The sequence below is a fragment of the Sparus aurata genome, chromosome 13, assembly GCF_900880675.1.
Source record: "Sparus aurata chromosome 13, fSpaAur1.1, whole genome shotgun sequence".
In the NCBI taxonomy this organism is placed as follows: Eukaryota; Metazoa; Chordata; class Actinopteri; order Spariformes; family Sparidae; genus Sparus; species Sparus aurata.
Window position 1 is genome coordinate 8261214 of NC_044199.1, and position 20392 is coordinate 8281605.

The 20392-nt window shown below is 40.8% G+C and overlaps 1 protein-coding gene across 2 annotated transcripts; it reads left to right on the forward strand.

Annotated features, from left to right (window-relative positions):
- Positions 1–1976: 1976 nt before the first annotated feature.
- myo1ca (myosin Ic, paralog a) lies at positions 1977–20210 on the forward strand. Of its 2 annotated transcripts, XM_030437261.1 has the most exons (34): positions 1977–2223; positions 3620–3686; positions 6865–7282; positions 9859–10017; positions 10108–10223; positions 10954–11152; positions 11358–11438; positions 11576–11755; positions 11849–11947; positions 12369–12482; positions 12569–12640; positions 12736–12855; positions 12953–13035; positions 13167–13272; positions 13401–13481; positions 13571–13662; positions 13769–13863; positions 14482–14528; positions 14676–14756; positions 14905–15010; positions 15560–15677; positions 15761–15874; positions 15970–16046; positions 16215–16283; positions 16878–16962; positions 17069–17228; positions 17351–17434; positions 17529–17622; positions 17733–17788; positions 17884–18019; positions 19234–19304; positions 19384–19481; positions 19584–19683; positions 19802–20210. In XM_030437261.1, exons 3-34 carry the CDS (start codon positions 7265–7267, stop codon positions 19826–19828), a joined length of 3138 nt encoding a protein of 1045 aa, XP_030293121.1. In that variant the 5' UTR covers positions 1977–2223; positions 3620–3686; positions 6865–7264; the 3' UTR covers positions 19829–20210. The 2 variants fall into 2 exon arrangements, with proteins under 2 accessions (XP_030293121.1, XP_030293122.1); XM_030437262.1 differs by lacking the exons at positions 1977–2223; positions 3620–3686; positions 6865–7282 and adding an exon at positions 9050–9165 and having other exon boundaries at positions 19802–20070.
- Positions 20211–20392: the final 182 nt, after the last annotated feature.

Genomic DNA, 20392 nt, shown 5'->3' on the forward strand with positions numbered 1-20392 from the left:
CGTCGAAGGCCAACAGATGTCCGCTGTCCCTTGTCAGCTCCTTGGTCCAGCAGTATGACACAAACTTGTAGCTACATGTGAAACATTTTTATACAGAAAGTGGGGGGTTTAAGACGACACAAACTCTTGTTTTTTAAAGGTTAAATCAACTGTAAGTGAGTGAACATTTTACTTATGTCACTTGTAGCTGTCATAATGTGATATTGGGATTTTTAATCAGTAGCCTAGCTAGCTAACTTAGTGTTTTATTTTATATCTCGGTGTTATTCTACTAAAGGAAGTGTAATAAAGTAAATTGATCGAGGTAGTTGAAGATGAAATTTAAACTGTGCTCTGATTATTCAAATGTCAGATATGATATAACATTACCTTTTTAATGCTTGCTAGTAGAGCAGTGCCAATATGGAGTAAAGCAACTCTGATATCGATATATTGGATGTTGTCGTCAATCACTTGTGACAAAGATATTTTGTTAGAGGAGGGAGGATATTTTATAATTGTCTGAAATTACATCACTGCTCTGAAATAATAATCTTGACTCTGAATTTAATAATCATACAATTACCCCAAGCGTCCTTTTTAGCCTCATTTTCTGTTATAACAAAAAACAAAAAAGATTTCATATTGGCGCATGGACAAAATATTTGCTGGAACCAATGACATGAATACCATATCTGTGATGTGCTAATATCAGTCTAAATATTGGTCGAGTTCTACTAGCTAACATAGCATTAACATTTAAAGGAACAAATGTTTATAAGCAGCTAAGCTAAATGCATTAGCGTGCACCCTGTCTGAAGTGGGTGTGCAAGGTCGACCAGCATTGACAATTTAAATAATGTTTTTCAAATAATTTTGGGACTTAGAATTTTATGTTTTTTAAGATGTTATTTTTATGTTCTAAAACAAGTCCCTATCTACTTAACATGTTTATGAGAATGCTGCAGCACTGTTTTGCAGTGAAGCTCAAAAAAATGTTTTGTGGATGGCAAACGTCACTTGACTTCCATCACACGATGGTGAGACAACTGAATTTTCAGTTTTTTGTTAACCTTTTTCCTAAAGCCATTATGAGACATAATCAGTTATGGTGCTGAGCCAAACTAATGGCCTTGAAATTACACTTAGCCCAAAGCGTGGTTATAATGGACAACATACATTAGGTTGAGTGATATTGGGTGGGTACTATCTCTAACCTATGGGCTGAGGCCTTCGAGGTTAGAGATAGTAATATTTATTTTGAAATGATGATGCATTATTGACAACAACATTTTGTACAGCAGGATATGTTTATTATATGACATCATATCAGAAACAGACAATAAAGTCTAGACGTGAAAGAGGTGCTCAGATTCAATACCACACCATATCACTACTCCTTAACAAGTCCTGTGTTCAGAATCCTACTTAAAGTACAGAAATATTATGCACTATCTACCTTAACTTAAAGGCAAGTGCAATCTAGGCTTTGGGCCCCTCAGTAGAGTCACAAAATAAATCTAGATTACTTGAACTCTTTGGGCCTTGAACAGTTAATGAACTACTGTAGGCTAAGGTTTAGAACGTTGGTATAAGAGTTTGATTATTTAGTAAAGACATTAAAAAATTAGCAAATGAAGATCTTTTTCTGCTGATTACAATTTCTTCCCCCAAAAAACAGAGTGCCCCTTTTAATTATATTTCAGAACATCTAGTCAGTGAATTTTAGCTGAGGCAACCAAGTATATTCTAATGTTCCCATAAGTTGTCTGTGCAAGTTAACAGTACGGTACACTTTAGCTCTTCCACCTCTAACAGAGGCTGGCATCAGTCATCAGTATCATATCCCATTACTTTAGCATTGCCGCCTCCTAGCGGATTTATAGGCTATAAAATACCAGATATTACCTATCACCTTTGAGCAATGAAGGCTTAATGCTGACACAGTTTTCACCCTGTATAAACATTCCAAGTTTCTTTTCCAAGACAGTAGCTCTGCTGTGCTGTAATTTTATCCACCTGGATTCAGCGGTTCCCAGTGGGAGTGCATTTAGACCGGCTTCTGGGAGGAGAAAGTTCTGCCTGCCAGTTAATTGTGTAGTCTACAAGCTTCACCTTCAGCGTGACAAGTAACCGAAGTGGTGGCCACCACCAGACTGCTGCCGGAGAGGGATATGGAAGAAAGTGTTCACTGTGCAACTCCAGGGAGGCTGTTCGTGCACTCTGATTATTAACTCCGATAAGGTAGGCATAGGTATGTTAGTGTGTATGTGTTTATATTTGTGTGTGTGTGTGTGCCTGTGTGTGTTTATGGTATATAACAGATGTGTATGTACTGTATGTATGTGTATGCTTGTGTTTTGTCATGTATGAATGTGACAATGTTCTCATGCTTGAACTGTTTTTCAGTTAAAGTAATTGAAGCTTTTGTGCTCGACTTGGTGGAAGAAATATTAAAATGTTCTGCTTAAAAAAAAAATAGAATCGTCATAGTGTCAAAACACTTTTTTGAGGAAAATGATGCAGGTCAGCATTCTGTCTGTTTTTTATTTTTTTTTTAAGAATTATCCTGTCATAAACTGTGAGAGTGCATGACAGTGGAATTATTTATGTTTTGGGAGCTAAATGAAAAGTCAAGAAGCCATCAAACTTATTAGGATTAATTTTCAGGGCAACCAAATTTAATGGCAATCTATCCCTTTCACAAAAAATAGAGGCACGAGAGCCAGTTCAGTGTAGTTTATGTAGCTACCACTAGGTAGAGCCCTGAGCCTTAATACGCTTTATTAAGAGGCGCTGATCAAATGATAAGCTAATGTTTGATATTGTTTAAGTGATCTTGCAAACTAAGTTACCTTATTGACCTGAAACCTCGTTCTCATCCTCATGTTGATGTGTTTATTATTAAGAAAAACACTTACAATAACCACATCCCCAGTAGATACTTGTCTGCTTTTCTTTCTTTTATTTTACCAGAAACTCCCACTGAGATCCCACAACATAGTGAAATGCAACATATACAACAGAAGAACAGCTATTTTATTTACAATTTTACTGATGCCCTTAGATTAATCCTTAGATTAGATGGATATAAATGTGTGTACTTAGAGATCTCTTTGCAAGGTTTTTATTTTTGGTTCTAAATCCCTGCAACATACAGTATATAAATGTGATTCCACAGCTTGTTGATTCGTGGGGGGTTTTGTTTTACACCTTGACCAATCTATAAAGTAGCCGCCGGGGTGTAACAGGGATCTGGGGGTTGAGAGGCAGTAGAGGTGAGGACGAGGTGAAAGGGACAGCAGATGGGTGGTGAGGGAGCTCAGCACAGATGGACAATAGGTAGGAAATGTCATCTCTACCAAACACAACGGCACAAGTTAGGAAAGCTAGGCCAGGTATTCTAAACAATATTCATACATTTTCTTCATTTTTTGTTACCTTCAAAGTAGCTCTTCTACACTGAAGCATGAATAATGCAACATAACCCATCAAAGACAAGCAGGAAAAAAATAGACAATTGAGGATGTTAAAGTTAGATTTAGATGAGCTAGATATGTGCTCAAGATAACATCTGATGCTCTGATCTGATCTCATTTTTTCTGTCACATAGTCTATTTGATGTGTGTGTGTTATACAGAAGGAGAGAGAATTGGTTGGAGGGGAAGAGAAGAGAGCAGAAACAAACCATTTTCCACCCCGCCCGAGTAAGTCATCATTCCTCTGTGATTCATTGTTATGTTTAATCGGAAAGCCATAGCAATTTAAATACAAGACGAGGAAAAAGGAGGATTCCTACACTTCGGGCTCAGTCAGTTTATGACAGGAAGGTTGTGCCAGGATTATTTGGATTTTCTCTGTAATATATGTCAGATGTTCAGAATTAGTCTTCGAGTTTTAATATAATTATGCAAATTGAAGTCAGGCAAAGGATTGCAGCTGCAGAAAAAAATATTTTTTTGACAGCGTTTTGGTAAGAAAGTGGGTGTGCTCCAGAGAGGAAGTCAGTCTAAATCAATCAGCTCAGTCCGACCATATCTGTTTTAACAACTGTTACACGGCAAGTGTTCCAGTAGATCAAAATATAGCACATGAGGTTCTCTGCATTCTAAACGTATAAAGGGATGAAACCATTTAAAGCAGGTAGATTGACACATGCAGCAGATAGAGCTAATACGAAGGTATAGTATAGTTCACATCAGGACTGAACTCAAACAAACGGTCATGAAGGAAGACCCTGAACATCAGGAAACAGCTAGGAAGGAAACCCTCCGTACAGGAACTGCTAAACAAAGATAGGAACACTTATTGAAAAAAAAAAAAAAACTCAGCTGGAAAAAAAGCAAGAGGAAGCATCATTAAGCTCAGGTGGTGAAGATGGTCTCTACAGTGGAACACTAGTTTGTTTCTGATTGAATTTAGTGTTTAAAAAAAAAATGTGTATGTGTATTAAGTACAGAAGCCAGATGTGTTAGGAGCATGCCCTCATGTTTTCCACATGCATGTGGTTACACATGCTATGTCTTGGATGCCCTTCAAAGGTAAACCAAAGAATGCTGCCAGCAGTCTATCTACATCATATTCTGTCTGAGACACCAGTACCCATTCTAAATTATGATTTTAAAAGTAACGAAGTAGATCAGATGGTGTAATGCATACTTAAGTACAAGTAAAGTTACAAAAAATGTTCATTAAAGTGAAAAGTAGAAAAGTTTCATTTCTGACAATTTTCCAGATGTCAATGGAAACTGAGGTTTCAATATACACCCATCAGAGGAGTAAATTTGTAGTGTCATCATGTGTTTTTTATCAATTATGTTGAGGTTTTACACAGCTGCTGTCTTCCAGATAATTACTGTGGTGGTGGAGCTTTTTGCCCCTTTGACTCCAGGAGCTGTATTAATGAAGGCAGCTGCTGTGTCAAAGTCTCCCTTGCGAAATTATCTCAAATGGCAGTCCAGAAAACAGACCCATATCCCATCTTAGAAATGTTTCCACCCAAAGTGCTTGAAACTTTTAGTCCCAGGAATTACTTTTCATGGAGCAAAGATTAGGTCAACTAGTGTGCTGACATAAGGAAAAGTGGTGGACGAAATTTTTGCATGCAAATAAACAGCAACAATGATGTCATGTTAAGTGTCAGACAGGCATCATCATTATTATTGCCTCTGCAAAGGTAGTTTTGTATGTTTTTCACCCTTCTCTGTTTGTAGGGTTGTTTGTCTGCATGAAAGGGGACACCAAATTTTCCTGCACCTTCGAAAATACAACCCCAAAGTGAGGACCTTTTGCAGGATAAATTTAATGTTACCAGAACTTGATTTAGACGCTGATCCCTGCCGTAGAAGCAAACTGAGTTTCCCCAAAGGTTCCTAGTTCCTGGATTTACTGGTGGAAATGTGGTTCGTGGTTGAGAGAAACCACGCCTGAACCTGAAGCCAGTACATGAAAGTGGAGTTCACAAATGAGCACCTGGTGGCCAAGCATGGACGCGTGATGCTCCTGTGAACATGAACTCATTTTAGTCCATTCAACTCACTGTACTCACATTTCAAAACACAAAAAAGATTCCAACAATAGGCGTAATTGTTCAGCATGAATTTATTTCTGTATGTTTACTTCTGATGCATTTGAAACCCAAATACAGCACATCCTGAAGCATGCAGACCACCTCACCTTTTGTCCAGAATATTTCCTCTGAGCACTGTTTGCCTTTGATAGGGGGAACGCAACAATACCCCCCATTCTACTGTAGTCCACCTCTCAGTACCAACTAAATGATCAACTTTGATCTTATTGTACACGTTTCTTTTGATTTTTTGCGCTCTATACAAAGTTGACCTCGCGGTGACTGATCATTTAGAGTGATGCCGGTGTGAAGAGAGCACATTGATTTCAAATGCAATGCCGTAAGTAAGTGAACTAATAGGGTATGGAGGCTACATTTTCGGAAAGGAAATGTGAGAACACATTTTTACTGAAAAGTTTCAAGTGAGCGAACATATGGTAGACCTGGCAGGACTGCTCACCACTTATCGTAGGAGAGGCAGGAGCTGGAACAACATCAGTTATTATAATGATTGTGGAAGTGTTTGATCTCCCACAGTTTATCTAAACTATATGTGAGAGTGGTGGGGAGGGAGCAGCCTGGAGATTTTTCCCTCCTAACTTTAGGAACTGTCGAGACAGCCAGAGATTGAGAAAAAAAAGGGCGAGAGGCTTTTTTTTTCCATCTGGGTAACATTATTCAGATTCCTCAGTGTTGGATATTTGATGATGCTGGCAGAGGAAGGAGAGTGAGGCGTGGAGACAGAGCGAGGGAAAATAGGGTGAGAGGGAAGCTGTGGGCAGGGATACCAGGGGAGGGCGCTGTTCTCTCACGGGGGGGCGATGTGGCCTTTAACTGCGCTCCCCGAAAACGCCTCCATCAGGAGGAAACCAGAGAAGTGAGGACTCCGATGGCCCATGCATTTCTTCATTCACATTTAAAATAGCAGCAGAATGATATTATGATGCAAGTTATTTCATCAACCGCGAGGCGACAGGCGGTCTTGCTGGTGAAACACCCCCATAACTCACTTCCCATGTGAATCTGTCTCAGCTTGTGGGAGAAAAGGGAGGGAGTAAACTAAACAGGGAGGGAAGGAAAGAAAGAATGTACTGAGATGTCATCATGTGATTCTGTTTTTTCTTTCCCCTTTTTATATTGCTGCACAGTGATTACATGTTTTTGCAGTTAGGGGCTCTTAGCAACTTTTTCCAGTGCTCTCCTTCTCTCACTCTTTTTTTCTTGCTTTATCCCCCAGCTTACTTTCCCTTGACTCTCTCTCTCTCTCTCTCTCTCTCTCTCTGTCTCTCTCTTTTTTTTTCCTTTTTTTTGTCCAGCTGTGTGACGTGTGAGAGGAGTTCCTGCCCTTGTTTCTTGTCGTATAGTTTAGAAGGAAGGAGAGAGGGACTCACGGAGAGGCGGACATTTACTTGACCTGTCAAAGGGAAGATGAATTGAAGGTATAAACGAGAGAGGGCTGTTGGTGTTTCGGCCCGAGCGCGTATGCTTTGTCCTTGCAAGGGAGCCAGACGAGGAGGAGAGAAGACGAGGAGAAAGAGACGAAAGCTGAGAGAAAGTGAAGTGGGAGAGGAGAGGATAAGTTGTCTAATTGTGTCGCCTGCGGGCAAAGGTGAATGAGCGGTTGCAGTTGAGGAGTCCCTGTCAGACACGGGAGGAGGAGCACCAGCCAGGGGGGGGACCACCACTTCAGCCGACTTCCAGCAACAACTGGACAGGATGAGGTACCAAGGCAGGGTAAGATCCTGAGCACCATCATGCTCCCTCTTGCGTGCATGTGTGTGCGTGTTTGCATGTGTGTGCGCTTTATCTGATCTCAGTGAAGCACAAGATCAAATCCCCCAATTCACTGTTTTCAATCACGGAGGGAAAAGCAGAACAATGAGTCACCCTGAGATTTTTTCTTTTGCCAGAGTATGACTCAGTGTGTATTTTGGTTTTTGTATAAGCTTTAACCCAAGCAGTCTAAAGAGTATGAACTTGGTAGTTTTCCACCATATCCATTACTGGCACATCAGCAGTACAGAGGCAGCTGTGGTACCAGAGCAGCTCGCCCTGGGACACAGTGGTGGGGCATGCCTTATAAGGAAGACAATCCGAATGTAGTCGGCCCAGCAGAGCTTAGTCATGGGGGCCTGGAGCCAAGTCCCACTGTAAAGTTAGCCTCTTCACTGGTTGTCACTGTTGCTGCACCTACAAACCTACAGATTTCCACTGACACTCCCTAGTACGCAGCGTGAGGACACTCAAGCCCCTTCACTCTTGTGGCAGCCAAGCCTCAGGTCAGGTCACTGATAACAAAGCTGCATTCTGGTTGTATCTCCATCCCTGACCTGTAGCCCTTAAGGCGTCTCCGCCACAGTGTCTCCCCTGCTACAGCAGTAGCTTTGTTCATATGTTTTGGAAGCAAGTTTTTTGGATCATCATTAAAAGTGTTGTTTTTTTTACCCCCACCACATGTCATGGTGATTCAAAGCAAAAAAAAAATGTTACTCATGACTGCTGGGCTCCTTGAAAACAGTGTTTGCTGTGTTTTTTTAGTTTGAGTTTTGTTGCCCGAAAGTCTGATGCGTCAGTGCACATTTAATGCTGCCGAGAAAATACAAGGGAGCTGGCGAAGATTATCACACAGAACATCAGCCACTGTACATCTTAATAACATCAGAGTTGAACATAAAAGGTGTGAGATCTGAGGAAGATGGAATGAAAGATTCACGCCAGAGGAGTCTGTTACAGTTCAGTGCGGCTGAGTGTTGTCTACCATGAAAGGTTGATGTGTATGCTGAACACATTGAGGTGCTTTTTAAGCTTCACTATCAGCATAACATAACAAGCAAGCCCACCTTGAGCTATGTATTTGTGATAAGAGTCAAACTAAAGCAAGTACATTTCCTTGTGCAGTCAGCCTGCAAACTGCACCTTTATTACATCCCCACATCTTAAAACTACGTGACGATAATTCTGGTCTACACTGATCATTTTTCCACTTTTGCCATCCAGTCATAAATGGAAGTGCAAATTTCTTGGTGACCCTGCGTGCATAAATTCAAATTCTAAGTGGTGAACATAAAAAGCAAGCACAGCTGCTGACGCCCACATAGAAACATTAAGTGGCATCCACTGAACGCCTGCCCCGAACCTGACCCTGACATTCCTTAGTTGTATCCTTTGGAAAATCTGACTGTGAACTGCAATTACTATCTGTAGGAAGCCCACCTGCAGGAGTGGAAGAACAATACTCCAAGGTGAAGCAGAGAGGAGGGGGGCCTGCAGTGGAAGCATCAAGTGGCTTTCCTTTGCTCTCGCTTGTTGGCTATCTTCCACTGTTGTCCTCCTGTTTTTTTAAGGATTTTCCTGCATCCAGCGCTCGGAGATAATGACCTTTTACCGCCATTAACCGGCCAAATGAGACCCTTGAGAGCCTCTCGCATTCAAGAAAAACAGAAGTCCTGTGGAAGTCTAGCCCCTTTGTTCCACTTTCTGCTTGTTGTTCTTATGAATGCGTAAAGAGAAACAGCAGGAGTTCTCTCATAGATATCTGTGATACTGAAGTGCAGCTGGTTTGGCTGCTGTCGTGCATTGATTACACACCTTAGTGTGTGTCTGGATATTTATCATCAGTAAGTATTGACTGCTGACATTTTTATCTTTTTGTGTGCATGTGGGCGTGTGTGTAATATTACTTTCTTTAGGGCACATCTGAGAATTTCACTCTGCCGACTTGTAATTATTTCCTGTCTGCGTTATGATGTTAGCCATCACAGTGAGGTTGACATGTACACACTCTCCCCATGGTGTTGGTTTAATCCTGTCTGGTGACATAGAACTGTGTGTACTGTTCATACATCATAATACTCTATCTACCCATTGCATAATAGAAGAGTCTCTCCTGTCTGTTTATCATTTGGATTCCTTAAATGTCTTCATTGTTTAATCTTGGCAAGTCTGGCTGGAACTGTTCTAACTCTGTGTGTTTACAGAGGGTTGTTGTGGCGATGTGGTCAGTGAGTCTCGAGTCATTTGCACAGATATTTTGAAGATAGTTCTGAAAGACATATTGTCTTTCTCCATAAATGGAATTTATTATTTGGCAATTATTGTTGTACTGAGCACCAGATGTTAATTCTTCCATAACTGGGTGAACGTATCATACTTCAGGGGGAATGGAAATGGGAATGGGCTTTGTTCGCCCCCTGCTGGTCAAAAGTTTAGTTACATCTATCTAAGGTTATGAATAAGAGCATACATCCTCTCATCTCATCCACCTCGTACTTTATTTCTTGTTTCTTTACGTCTCCTCTCTCTTCCTACAGGAGGTGGATGTTGAAGGAAGAGTGCGCCTGGTGATGGAGAGCGCCTTAACCGCCCGGGACAGGGTCGGGGTGCAGGACTTTGTCCTGCTGGAAAATTACAACAGTGAGGCAGCCTTCATAGAGAACCTCCGGAGACGCTTCAGAGAAAACCTCATCTACGTAATGAAGCTATTTTTTTTCTTCACTTTTTCCAAAACATATTACTTGGCGTGGAAACATATTTGAATGTGTTCTCGTGTTTTGGCTCAGACGTACATTGGCTCAGTGTTGGTGTCGGTGAACCCTTACAAAGAGCTGGAGATTTACTCCAAGCCGCAGATGGAACGCTACAGAGGGGTCAGCTTCTATGAGATATCACCTCACATGTGAGTCATTTAATTCTCCTCACACATTTTTTCATTTGTTCTTCACTGTCTGCTGCCCAACCAGTGATCACATGGCATGTGTGTATCATAATTCTTTAAAACTGAATCCTCTACACAGGCTTTCACACATAGGACAGTTAATGTATTGTAAAACAATGAATAACTTAACGGCTGCAACGGACATAATTTTCAGTGTCAATTTATGTGCTTGCTTTTTCAGCGAAGTCGTCTGATGTCAATTAATTTACACATTTTATTAAAAGCTCTACCAACCTACAATTAAAATGAAAATCTCATAGGAATTCTAAAAAGAAGTTATGTGTGTAGTGATTTTGACTTTTATACTTTATAGATCATCAGGTAGATTATTCATAATATTTATGATTTGATCTCCTTTCACTGATTTATTTATTGTGACAGACTGGCCTTTTTTGAATCAATCTTACAATTTATATGGAATAACAATTTTGTAATGTTTATAAAGAATACACGGCAACAATGTCATGTCATCCGTATCTTCCAATTAAGGCTTTAAAAATTAAATGAACATTTCTGTTGATGTGACAGGAAGATAAGATGACAACGCAGAAAAGTAGTAGTTTTCTTATTTTACCCAGTGAATGTGTACATTTAGAAAAGCATTTTACTCTATGTATGTGTTTTTATTCCACCACTGTGTTTCAGCTGTTTCCTAATCTGTAGTTGAAGCTGCTGTTGTGTTTTCCCTCAGCTACGCCGTGTCAGACAACACATACCGGGCTATGCGGACAGAGAGGAAGGACCAGTGTATTCTCATATCAGGTGAGAGTGGAGCAGGTAAAACAGAGGCCTCCAAGAAGATCCTGCTCTACTACGCTGTCACCTGCCCCACTAATGATCACATGGCTGCCCTTGGTGACCGCCTACTGCAGTCTAACCCTGTTCTGGAGGTATTTAACTGTTGCTATTTCAAACTGAACAGCCACTTTCACTGACTTGTTTCTCTTTCACAATATATTTTATCTGGTTGATCTGAGAAATCTGAATTATCTTCTCACATTTATAAATGCTTTTTAATGCTGTTTAATGTTTTGTCATTGTTAGTCTTGATTTCAATTACTCCCTCTAATTTCCTGGCTCTTTTCCTTTGTGCAGGCATTTGGCAATGCCAAAACACTAAGGAATGACAACTCCAGTCGCTTTGGAAAATACATGGATGTCCAGTTTGATTTTAGGGTAAACAACCCTCTTGACTTCCTCACTCTTTATATGAATACCATGTGCTTGAAAAGCTGACAATAAGACCTCTAGATTGCGAAAACGGCATCTTACTGTCGTCCTCTGGTCTCATCTTCTACTCTAACTTCTCCAAGGGAGCACCAGTGGGTGGTCACATCCTGAACTACCTTCTCGAGAAATCACGTGTCGTGCACCAGAACCACGGCGAGAGAAACTTCCACATCTTCTATCAGCTTCTGGATGGAGGGGAAGACGACCTGCTCATCACACTGGACCTTGAAAGAAACCCTCAGAAGTACCAATACCTGGTCAAGGTGTGATGCACAGATGTGAATTACTTGTTTTCAGACTATAATTTATACAATCAAACGACGAGTTGCAGTGTAACATTTAATTGTCTTGCTCAGGGAAACTGTCCCAGACTGAGCTCCGTCAGTGACAAGAATAATTGGAAGGTTGTGATGAAGGCCCTGCCTGTTATCGGCTTCACTGAAGAAGAAGTGCAGGTGAGTAACAGCCCTGAATGATTGTGATGTTTTTCAATTTTTCACTAATGTTCTCTGGTTTTCCACATGTGCTACATTAAAGTTGTTCCAGTTATGAATAGTGTGTTGTTTACTATCCTACACATTTTACACTGGAGAATATCACATTTCTAAATATCATGAACACATTCAGAATAGCTGAAGGTGAATTTTTTCGTAGTCCACAAAACATTTCTGGAGCTTCACAGCAAGATAGTGTTGCAACATTCTCCTAAACAACTGAAGTAGATGGGGACTTGTTTAAAAAGGAAAACTAAACTAAAATCTTTCTGGTTCTGATGTATAATGTACACATTCTCACTGGCTGTCCCTACATGCATCTAGTTTAAAAAAAATAGAAGGCAGTTCATCTGTGAACTGTTTTTCCTGTGTCTGACCTCAGAAATTGCTGAATATCATCGCCAGTGTTCTCCATCTGGGGAACACTCAGTTTGGAGAAGGGGAGGAAGGAGAAACTTATATCACCACTGAGACCCAGATACACCATCTTTCAAAGGTCAGAACAGTCTCACAGGTATTATTGGATGTTCAAGTATGCGCAAAAACTCGCAAATCTGAGAACAGATGTGTTGCTGTTTTCAGCTGATGGGTGTCGATGGCTCGGCCCTCGGGGAAGCGCTCACTCACAAGAAGCTCACTGCCAAAGGAGAGGAGGTGACGGTCGTTTTGTCCTCGCTGCTCATGTTTTCAGCTGTTTGTTGTGTCTTCTGCGATTATATAATTTTGCGTCACCCTTGCATTTGTCACAGATGATCAGCCCGCTAAGTTTTGAGCAGGCTTTGTCTGCCCGTGATGCTTTGGCCAAGGCTGTGTATGGTCGGACCTTCACTTGGTTGGTGGAAAAAATCAACCAGTCGCTGGCTCTGAAGGTGCAGTAACAACTCAGAGACAACAGTATGTCGTGTTGTGGGGCTGTTGCATCGTTTTACCGATTATTGCATTCTGTGTACTTCATATGCCATGCAGGATGAACTCTACCACAGCAGTAAGGGCTCCTCAGTTATAGGGCTTCTAGATATCTATGGATTTGAAGTCCTACAACACAATAGGTATGAGTTCAAATCAATTTCCCTTTTTCTGTTCATCTGTAAACCAGATTCTTTGTTCGTTGTGGTCTCTAGTGCACAGAACCTTTGCACATAACTTCAGCATGCATTTTACCTCATATTTCTGCCAACAGTTTTGAGCAGTTCTGCATCAACTACTGCAACGAGAAGCTCCAGCAGCTGTTCATTGAGCTCACCCTGAGATCTGAGCAGGAGGAGTATGAGACAGAGGGGATTGCAGTGAGTCCTTTGTTGGTTGGGCAGTTGAAAGAAGATAAATGATATGATAAACAAGTTATCTTTATGAATATGTTTATTTCCATGCCAGACAACATTTTTCCACTCTAAATTTTTCCCTCTGAATTCAGTGGGAGACGGTGCAGTACTTTGACAACAAAATCATTTGTGACCTGATAGAGGAGAAGCACAAAGGCATCATCTCCATTCTGGTGCGTTTCTCTCCGTATAAGATAGTGTAGCTTTACCTTCTGTTGCTGTAGCAATTAAGTTAAAAAGTCTCCCTTTTTTTTCTTTTCAGGACGAGGAGTGTCTGAGACCTGGAGAGACATGCGATGTTTCATTTTTAGAGAAATTGGAAGACGCACTTGGCGGCCATCCCCATTTTGTCACGTAGGCATCATCTTATATCACATATTATTTGAACTACAGCCTCTTATACTAGCAGGCCTGTGTTTGTATGTACATATCCATTTGTGTGTATATTTATGTCTTTCAGTCACAAGTTGGCAAATGGAAAAACTCGCAGGGTGATGAGCAGGGAGGAGTTCAGGCTGCTGCATTATGCTGGAGAGGTCAACTACAATGTCAATGGTAAGCTGCTATTTATCACAGGAACAACCAGTTGACTGCTTTTATTTAGAGCAGACAGTTATTTCAGAGCGTGTCCCACAACATGCTAATTCCATAAATGTACCTTGAGGAACATTAAACTGATTACAGTCTTTATTTATTTTATAATGCGTCTGTATGAGCTACATATGCTCATTTGCACTATCAGCAAGAAAATAGGTTATTTCTATATAATTATTAAAGTTATTATGAATGCTGCCTCTTAATGGCATCCTGCTAACGATGAATTGAGGAGTCTCACAGTCTGAAGAAAGAAGCTGCTCTGCAGTCTTGTTGGTACGGTACAGCACTAAAGAGTTTACTGTGTTTCACCATAATGCTATTATAGTGGTTAATCATACAAATAGATACATGACCTCCTCGTTATGAACTCTGCAAACAGTTGTTTGTTTAAAAATTATAACAGTAATACAAAATAAGGTCCTCTCTCTTACTTTCAAAACAAATGCACATGCTCGCCAGATCAAGGCGGTGGTGCTCGTACCACTGGTGTCTAAAGAGGTCGCTAGAATCAGCAAAGAAAGGAAGTTCCTTGTAGCTGCTGTAACGACACACTGCTGTGTTTTTGTTTCTCTTCAGGTTTCCTTGACAAGAACAACGATTCGCTGAACAGGAACTTGAAAGAGGTGAGGAAGGATAGTAAAAATGTCAAAGGTAGAGCCTCACCACAACCTTTTAAATCTCTATGTGTCCCTTCCCATTGTTGAGGGAAGAGGAAGAGGGGGGCGTGGTGCCGTGTTGACATATGGTTGTGTGGTTTGGTCTCTGTTCAGGTCATGTGCCAGTCAGACAACCAGATCCTACAGCACTGCTTCCGCAGAGAGGAAGTGATAGACCAGAAACGCCCAGAGATGGTGAGAATTTCTGTGCGTGTGCACGTGCGTGTGTTTGTTTCTCGCTCTGTGGTTTAGAAATTACATATGGCATGGCATGACCAACACACACAGAAATATACAGAGAATTTCCCACAGTTTCATGTTTTTTTTTTTACTTGTCATGTAGGCTGCCACTCAGTTCAAAAACAGCCTGATGAAACTCATGGAGATCCTCATGTCTAAAGAACCATCCTACGTACGCTGTATCAAACCTAATGATGCCAAGCAGCCAGGTACACTCTCACATCTTGAAATAAAAATGTGTTGTGTGTTATATTACTTTCATTCTCAAAAAAAAGCTGTTTTGGAAATAGTGTCACTTGTAATTGCAAAAAATCTGTAAAACACAGTCATGATACTCTACGGCCTATTTTTTCTTTAAGAATACATTCACTCATAAATCAATTAATTTTGATTAATTCTCCTCTAATTTTCTTTTTTGTCTGACTCTAAAACTCTACAATTCCTGTTAATGTTACAATTTAATTCTGCCCTCTAAACATTTTGATGTGAAAGAGATGAAGGGAGTGTTCTGTGTACATCAGCAACAAATTAACACAGGAAATATCATCAGAAAACAGTTTATAGTCAAATTATAAAAAAGGACATATCAATTATAAATAAAGGCCGGTTTCTAATAATGAATCGAAAATAAATGAAGGACTGGCTGTTTTTTTTATGTCAGCGGCTGTATTTAATCTAACGTATAGATTAGTATATGTTGTATAATATTTCTCACAAGTGTATTCATCATCACCAGTGAATACGATGTCTCCCTGCAGGAAGGTTTGATGAAGTTCTGGTCAGACACCAGGTGAAGTACCTGGGCCTGATGGAAAACCTGAGGGTCAGGAGAGCTGGCTTTGCCTATCGACGTCGCTTTGAAGCCTTCCTACAGAGGTGACTGACCTTCTGTCTGACTGACTCACAGCCTGAGTGTCTGTACATTCTGTTTACTCTTTGTTGTCTCATAATGGCCTCAGGTATAAGCCCCTGTGTCCTGAGACGTGGCCCAATTGGCATGGCAGACTATCAGATGGTGTCTCGACGCTGGTCAGCCACCTCGGCTACAAACCAGAGGAGTACAAACTGGGAAGGTAAGAGAGTACAGCAGATAATGGCGCCATCCAGACTAGATGTGTGGGTGTTCATTAAAGGGAGTGTAAAAAATTTCTTTGTCTACCTTTTGTAGGTCAAAGATCTTCATCCGTTTCCCAAAAACGTTGTTCACCACTGAGGACGCGTTAGAAGCAAAAAAGCCAGAGATCGGTAAGTAACAGTGGGGAGATTATAAACATTGAGGTGAAATGAGTATTATGAAAAATATAACCTTTGTGGGATAAATCCTGATGCTGAATTTATTTGTCAGCAGCATCTCATGAACATCATGTGAGGAAAACGTAAATGCACCTTTTATCATTTTCCTTTGTGTTCTAGCTCTGACCCTGCAGACATCGTGGCGAGGCTACAGGGAGAGAGCCAAGTACCAACGCATCAGACACGCAGGTCAGAGCACCTTCTACTGTTTCCTCCATCACAGAGAATTTTGTGTGTGTGTCCCTAAAAACTGCAATAAAAAACCGGAATTACTACTCACAAACGATTAAGTATGTGATTCTTTGTATATTTTATATATTTATTTACGTTTAGTTGGCGTTTCTTTTCAGATGAGTTTTTGCTTTCATTTTTACTTCTCTTTTTTTTCTTTTCTTTTTAAGCATTTTTTTGGCCTTTTATGGCTTTATTGATAGTACAGCTGAAGAGGGTGACAGGAAACAGGGAGAGAGAGAGAGGGGGAGTGACACGCAGCAAAACGGCGCCCCCATTTTTACTTCTCTAAATGTTGTTTCGGATTTCCTACACTTTTACACTGGGACTATCACCTCATATATGTACATGCTTAAAAACATGCTTTTGGATGGCTGTTTTCTGATCCTCGTGGTCGTCATTCCTGCTGACGTATTTGAGTGGACGTGCTTGTGTTCATTTGGGCCCAAACTGAATCTCTCTCTGTTTGCTATACTAACCTTGGGATGTTCTCTTTGGCCGTGTATGGAGGTTGTCTTGGTGTTTTATATATGCATGTATGTGTATGTGTAGTGATAGTGATCCAGTCTGGGTGGCGAGGGATGAAAGCACGCAGGAGGGCTAAGCGGCGTCGACAGGCTGCTGAGTTAATACGCAGGTGCTTGACTGATACTTTGTTACCGTTTATTTCTTGATCTATTTTTTCCAGCTGAATTTTGCATGTATGATAAATTGACCCTGTAGTATGTGTCATATTCTTTCAGGTTCATAAAAGGCTTCATCTACCGTCATGAGGAGTACTGCCCTGAGAATGAGTATTTCCTGGATCATGTACGCTACTCCTTCCTCAAGAATCTACGTCAAAACTTGCCCAAGAGTGTTTTGGACAAAAACTGGCCAACACCTCCTCCCTTAGTCGCTGAGGTACAAACAGCCTGATTACAGAGTGCATTGACTGACCTACAGATAAAAGATGGAATACAAGTAATAATATGTACAAATACTAATCACAAATTCTGCACTTTCAACTCCATGATGCCCCACAGGCCTCTGAGCACCTGCGGAGGATGCACATGAGAAACATGACCCTGAAGTACTGCAGGAGGGTCCAGCCTGAATGGAAGAAGCAGGTACGGTGACAACAGAAGACATGGCCTTGAAACCTTAAAAATAAACAGATCATCTAACTTTTAATTTTGCTCGATTTGTTTTATTTTCCTCCAGATGATGCAGAAAGTTGAAGCCAGCAAGATCTTCAAGGATCAGAAGGACAGCTACCCTCAGAGTGTGGGAAGGCTGTTTTTGGACTCCAGGCTGGGTATATGTTGATACATGCATTCATTACCTCCATGCGTACTTCAAACTGTACAAGTGATGTACCGAGAAAACACACAACATTTACGAAGATTTTCCCATTGCTTTGTACAGAACGTGAACAAATCAATCTCAAAGTGGTGCAGACTCTCGGGAATGACAAAGTGCAGGTGGGATTTACAGGGATTTTTCTCTATGATGACAACACTAGTGCCCGGTAACTTTTCAGCCGCCTCACAGTCATGTGTCTCCTTTCGCTTCTCAGTATGGTGTCTCTGTCATAAAGTATGACAGGAGGGGTTTCAAGCCTCGCCCTCGCCAGCTGCTGCTCACAAACACCTTTGCTGTGCTTGTGGACAGGACAAAGATCAAACAGAGGATGGACTACTCAGCTATGAGAGGTGAAAACCAGCCCCGAGTGGGGACTAAGGATTTGAGTAATGCATTATGTTATGATATCAAGTAATAACCTTGAATCTGCGATCCCTGCTGAGCTCATACTCACCTCCTTATCATTTGTATTGCAGTTGTTACAGTTTTCAAATTAAGTTTGTTTGCCTGTGACCTCCAGAATTCATTATGTCTCAACTACTGTACTTTTTCTGAACACTGATACAGAAATATCCATGACAGCCAAGGCTCTCTCTAGACTAAATGATTAATAGATTAACCATAAAGATAATTGGCAGATTAAATGATACTGAAAACAATCATTAGTAGCAGCCTATTTTGTGATTGACTGTGAAATAATTGATGCAGCAATTTGTTAAAGGAGTCATCACCCGGAAATCGCAATTTCTCTTGTTAAATCATGCATATTGGTGTTGGACCTCTGTTGAAACTTGCCTGAAAAGCTGGAGTTTGAAAGTGGCTTATTTTTTTCGCTTTGGCTCTTTTTCCGAACAGGAATAGCGCACAGTAGTGCGCGTTCCTAAAGCACAAGATTTTGACTCTGCTCCTGTGGTGAACAAGCTCTATGTTTGATTTTTTTGAATTTTTTTTCTTCTGATAAGTTTTAAGAATTGATCCAAAGCAATCCAAGAGGGACTGGATATGTAAAAAACCAGGTGATGACTCCTTTAAACATAGACAAAAGAATTTTGCCAAAATATCACTGATTAAGTCATAATCACGTGTTTTCACCTGTGTCATTTGTTGGTTGGTTGCTTGGTTTGTCAGCAGGATTAAACAAAAACTACTGAATGGATTTCCACAAAACTTGAATAGAGAATTAGTGTCACCACATTAACTTGTGGTATGGATGCAGATAAAGGAACAGATTCAGGAATCTTTTCTCACTTTCTCTAACATTGTGAGACAGGGCCTTTAGTTTTTGTTACGTTTACGTGAATTTTCTCTGAGAATAATTAATTAGATCTTGATTTAAAAAATCAGCTGATATCAATGAGTGTGCACATGTTCATGTGCTGAGCTTTAATTATGGTTAAGCAGTTCTGGGTGGTTTAAAATTTGGAGTGATACAGGGCTGTCAAATTTGATATTGGATTAGGCTTGATTGAATTAGAGGGGACTGTTAGGCTTTGGTGGAGGTATGTGCTCTACTGGGTTTCGATTGTGCTCTGTGAATCTAAGGCAGTGTCTCACTTTTGAACAGGTATCTCTGTGAGCTCCCTCAGCGATGGGGTGTTTGTTGTGCACATGCCCAGTGAGGACAATAAGCAAAAGGTGAGAAGAAACACAGCAGACATGACTAGTTACTGCACAGACTCTTGCAGCCACTAAATACAGCTGTGTCCCCCGTCAGGGTGACGTGGTGCTGCACTGCAGCCATGTGATTGAGCTGGTGACAAAACTAGCCATGATGGCCAACAAGGTCAGCTACGTCAACATCAGCCCGGGCAGGTGAGGAACGTCTGGTTGCTCTTCTATTGTGACTGTGCAAGCACAACAGTACTCATCTCCCTATCATGTCCTTTTATTTGTTACTTCCTGTGCGGCGACCAGTATTAGGTTTGCTGTGGCTCGAGGCAAGGAGGGAATCATTGATTTCGTGAGGGGTTCAGAGCTGAAGGTGGCCAAAGGCAAGCGAGGACATCTGCTAGTGGTGAGTCAGAGGCTGTACTGATGTCATGTGTGGAGCCTGCAGGGAGGAAGGGTTTTTTTTTTATGTTAAAAACATTTCGTCCAGCTGACTGTGTTTTCAATCTTATTTCACTCTGCAGACTGCCCCTCAGATCAACACCACATGAAGAAAACAGCAACCAGACAGTAATCCTTTCAGCTGACTGGAGGATTGCCACTCAGAAGTCGTTATTTGTTAGTTGGTAGCTGGCAGGATGACACCACACGCAGACATAAACATGCTCAACAGAAGAAGGCTCTCTCATTAATTCATATCCATCATTATTACCAGAATGATTTAAATGTCGCCGTAATTCCTGTTCATTTTTTTTAGAAAATCACAATGAAGTCATCACTGTTCCAAATGCTTCATCTGTTTATTGTCAGTCACACAAATCATACATATTTAAATATATCAAATATAAAATGTCTTTGAATGTAAAACACATTATCTCTATATTGTAAGAAAAATAAACAAACCACTTTGAAATAAATAAGTACATTAATAAATATATTAATAAATAGTAAATATATCTTTGGAAAGTCCAGTAGATTGAGGTCTTAGGGGAAAAACAGGATGCTAGGAAGTGCGCTCTCTCTGCTCTGGCAGCTTATAGCTAAGTTGCAGTTAGAGGTGAATCAGAAACTCTGGGAAATACCCAAGAAAGCCCATAAATATTCAGTGAAACATC

What these genes read in the sequence shown, in the direction of transcription:
- myo1ca (XM_030437261.1), top strand. An exon ending in GGCCATCCCCATTTTGTCAC is followed by an intron (nt 13,663 to 13,768) that starts GTAGGCATCATC and finishes TATGTCTTTCAG; the next exon opens with TCACAAGTTGGCAAATGGAA. An exon ending in ACCAGAAACGCCCAGAGATG is followed by an intron (nt 14,757 to 14,904) that starts GTGAGAATTTCT and finishes CTTGTCATGTAG; the next exon opens with GCTGCCACTCAGTTCAAAAA.